Source organism: Bactrocera oleae, chromosome 4 (genome assembly GCF_042242935.1).
Source record: "Bactrocera oleae isolate idBacOlea1 chromosome 4, idBacOlea1, whole genome shotgun sequence".
Classification (NCBI taxonomy): Eukaryota; Metazoa; Arthropoda; class Insecta; order Diptera; family Tephritidae; genus Bactrocera; species Bactrocera oleae.
The window spans coordinates 11,482,581-11,485,336 of record NC_091538.1 but is presented as its reverse complement, the minus strand read 5'-3'; the positions used below and the strand labels follow the sequence as shown (position 1 = coordinate 11,485,336).

Here is a 2,756-nt window from a genome sequence, read left to right as displayed (position 1 = left end):
TATTTCAAGAATTTATATTAGCCAATTCTTGGAAATAATGGTTTATCATTGAAATATTTGAGAATACTAAAACTGCACGCACCCAGACCAAAGCTTGCGTTTTTTTTTATAAAACTTTCGATTTGCAGAACTCCAAACAGTTTTCGAAGAGTAATCAGCTTGTGCGGTTGTTATAATGACGGGCCTTCACCTTTACATATTGGCTATAATTCTTCTTTTTTATTGTGGTTTTAATTTGACCAATGCTGGTGAGTTAAATAAACGCAAAAAATAAAAAAAATAATTTTTTTTTTTAAATTTATTTTATTTATTAATTTTTAAATGTGGGATGCTCGAGTGGCCAATGGCATAAATGCTATGCTAGGTGAATTTCCGTGGATGGCATTACTACTCAATTCGCAGAAGAACACAATGTGTGGCGGTTCTGTAATAACAAATCGCTTTGTTTTGACAGCGGCTCACTGCATTCGGAGCGAATTGTAAGTATCCAACATTGTGCATGGAACAAAATGAATTCAGTTTTTCAAAGGAGTGATGAAAAGTAATCAACGAAATAATATATGGGATATTATAATGAAAGGAAAACAAGTAAAAACATTAACTTCGACTGCACAGAAGCTATATCAGCCTTCGCAGATTCATTGCGTATAGCATACAAAAGTTCTTTATCTTAATTTTGATAAGTCAGTTCGTATGGCAGTCGTATGCTATAGTGATATGATCTGTTTCATTTGTTCGCAAATTGTAGCGTTATCTTAGACAATAGTTTGTACCAGATTTCGTTAAGATATCTTGATATCTAGTTGTAGCAACTCTGCTCTAAAAATGTTTCCAATCAGAATATAACAAATTAAGCCCTCTTATACTGAATACGAGGATTTCCGAATCAATGGCTGACTTTTTTCCTCTAAATATTAGTCAATACCACCAATATGTATAGGATTTCCTTATATCCAATGAGTAGACTTCATATTCAAAATTATTTTTCATCGCTGGTAATGTACTACTACAATATATTATTTTCTTCGCTAAATTTGCAGACAATTTGTGCGCTTAGGCGAACATGACCTGTCAACCGAAGAAGATTGTTTGTCAATCAATTTATGTCAAACATATATAGACTTTGGTATAGATCCAATGCAGAAACCGCTTATACATCCCGACTACGATACCGTGAGCAAATATAAAGATGTTGCTTTGATAAAACTTGATAGAGATATAGATTTTCAAGGTAGATACACAATTTTCTCATTAATACATTTATATATTGATTTAATATAAACTATTCGTGATTATATGTTATTAATATTAAACATTTTAATATAATTTTTTCCTTAAGTTCACCATCATATCAAACCTATTTGGTTGCTCACATCACGAAGTGATTACGCTATGTTGCCAACAGATGATTTAGTGTTAGCTGGTTGGGGACTAACAGAAACTAATGATGGTAAGCTTTAAAACTGAGCGCAAATATTATTATATAAAATACTCACATATACATATATAGTGCGCGGATCTGATATTCTACAGAAAGGTCATGTCAAACTCGAAGCTTTGGATATTTGCCAAAAATTATACTCAAAATATAATATAGGCATATCGAAGATTTGTGTTAAATCTGGTGCAAATCGTACGGTTTCTTGTCAGGGCGATTCTGGTAGCCCCATATTTTGGGCAACCAGTTACTTGAATGTCGAATTCTGGCAAAAACGTTATACACAAATTGGTTTGGTTTCCCTTGGTAGTAAAGAATGTGGCAGGTTAACTTCAATACCATATCCATACGAAAATGTCACCGATGCTATGCCTTGGATAACGAATACTATTTTAAGATGATCTCGGCTTAATAAAGTATTTGAAAAAAACCTCCATTTTACTATAATTTATTTAAGAACAAGTTGTAGACGAATTTTTAATAGTCGCGCAATTTTCAAAGATCACAACTGTGGCATATTTTCAGGAGTTGGCGGAATTTCGTAATAAAAAAATTTGGAAAAAAAATCAAAATTTGTTATTGGACGAAATTGTGAATAGATCACACTTAAATATTTTTGGTATCTAGCTTAACTTATGAGTAGGATAACTTAGTTTTCGAGCTATTTATATAAATTTAACCAACTCAAAATATGAGTGTCGTGGATAGTTACGTACCGATGACCAAAATTTTTTTTACTGAAGAATAGAATGTTACCAGATATAATACCTAAGTCGCTGTTTTAGGGAACATAAGCATACGGATGTTATATACACAGACTTTAGCAAAGCTTTCGATAAAGTAAATATCTCGATTCTCATACATAAACTTGATCTGCTGGGCTTTCAGCCAAGATTCCTTCAATGGGTATCTTCCTATCTTTATAATAGAACACAACGAGTGATATTTGAGGATACACCTTCAGATACAATTAATGTTTCTACTGGTGTTCCGCAAGGTAGTCATCTTGGCCCGATTCTGTTCTTGTTGTTTATTAACGATATCTCTTCAGTAATAGAATTCTCAAAAATTTTATTATACGCTGACGATGTAAAGCTTTTTAAATCATACACTTCAACTGAGGAAAGGTGTCTGTTGCAAACAGACTTAAACAATTTGGTTGCATGGTGTGATAGAAATGATTTGCCATTGAATCTCAATAAATGTAAGACGATGTGCTTTTCCCGTAGATCTGTGCACCCCTCTTCTTATGTAATAAAACACCATATTCTAGAGCAAGTTTTAAACTAAGTTGATTTGGGAGTTAATATGGACCCTA

The 2,756-nt window shown here is 32.7% G+C and overlaps 1 protein-coding gene across 1 annotated transcript; it reads left to right on the top strand.

Moving 5' to 3' along the window:
* The first annotated feature begins 321 nt into the window (after window positions 1–321).
* LOC106622690 (serine protease grass-like) lies at window positions 322–1,901 on the top strand. Its single transcript, XM_014241946.3, has 4 exons — window positions 322–479; window positions 1,041–1,231; window positions 1,340–1,450; window positions 1,511–1,901. Exons 1-4 carry the CDS (start codon window positions 322–324, stop codon window positions 1,837–1,839), a joined length of 789 nt encoding a protein of 262 aa, XP_014097421.2. The 3' UTR covers window positions 1,840–1,901.
* Window positions 1,902–2,756: the final 855 nt, after the last annotated feature.

Bases quoted from the DNA above. Each gene is read 5' to 3' on its own strand.
- LOC106622690 (XM_014241946.3), top strand. From the start codon at position 322: ATGTGGGATGCTCGAGTGGCCAATGGCATAAATGCTATGCTAGGTGAA. The intron at 480-1,040 runs GTAAGTATCCAA...CTAAATTTGCAG, and splicing joins CACTGCATTCGGAGCGAATT to ACAATTTGTGCGCTTAGGCG. The intron at 1,451-1,510 runs GTAAGCTTTAAA...ATACATATATAG, and splicing joins ACTAACAGAAACTAATGATG to TGCGCGGATCTGATATTCTA.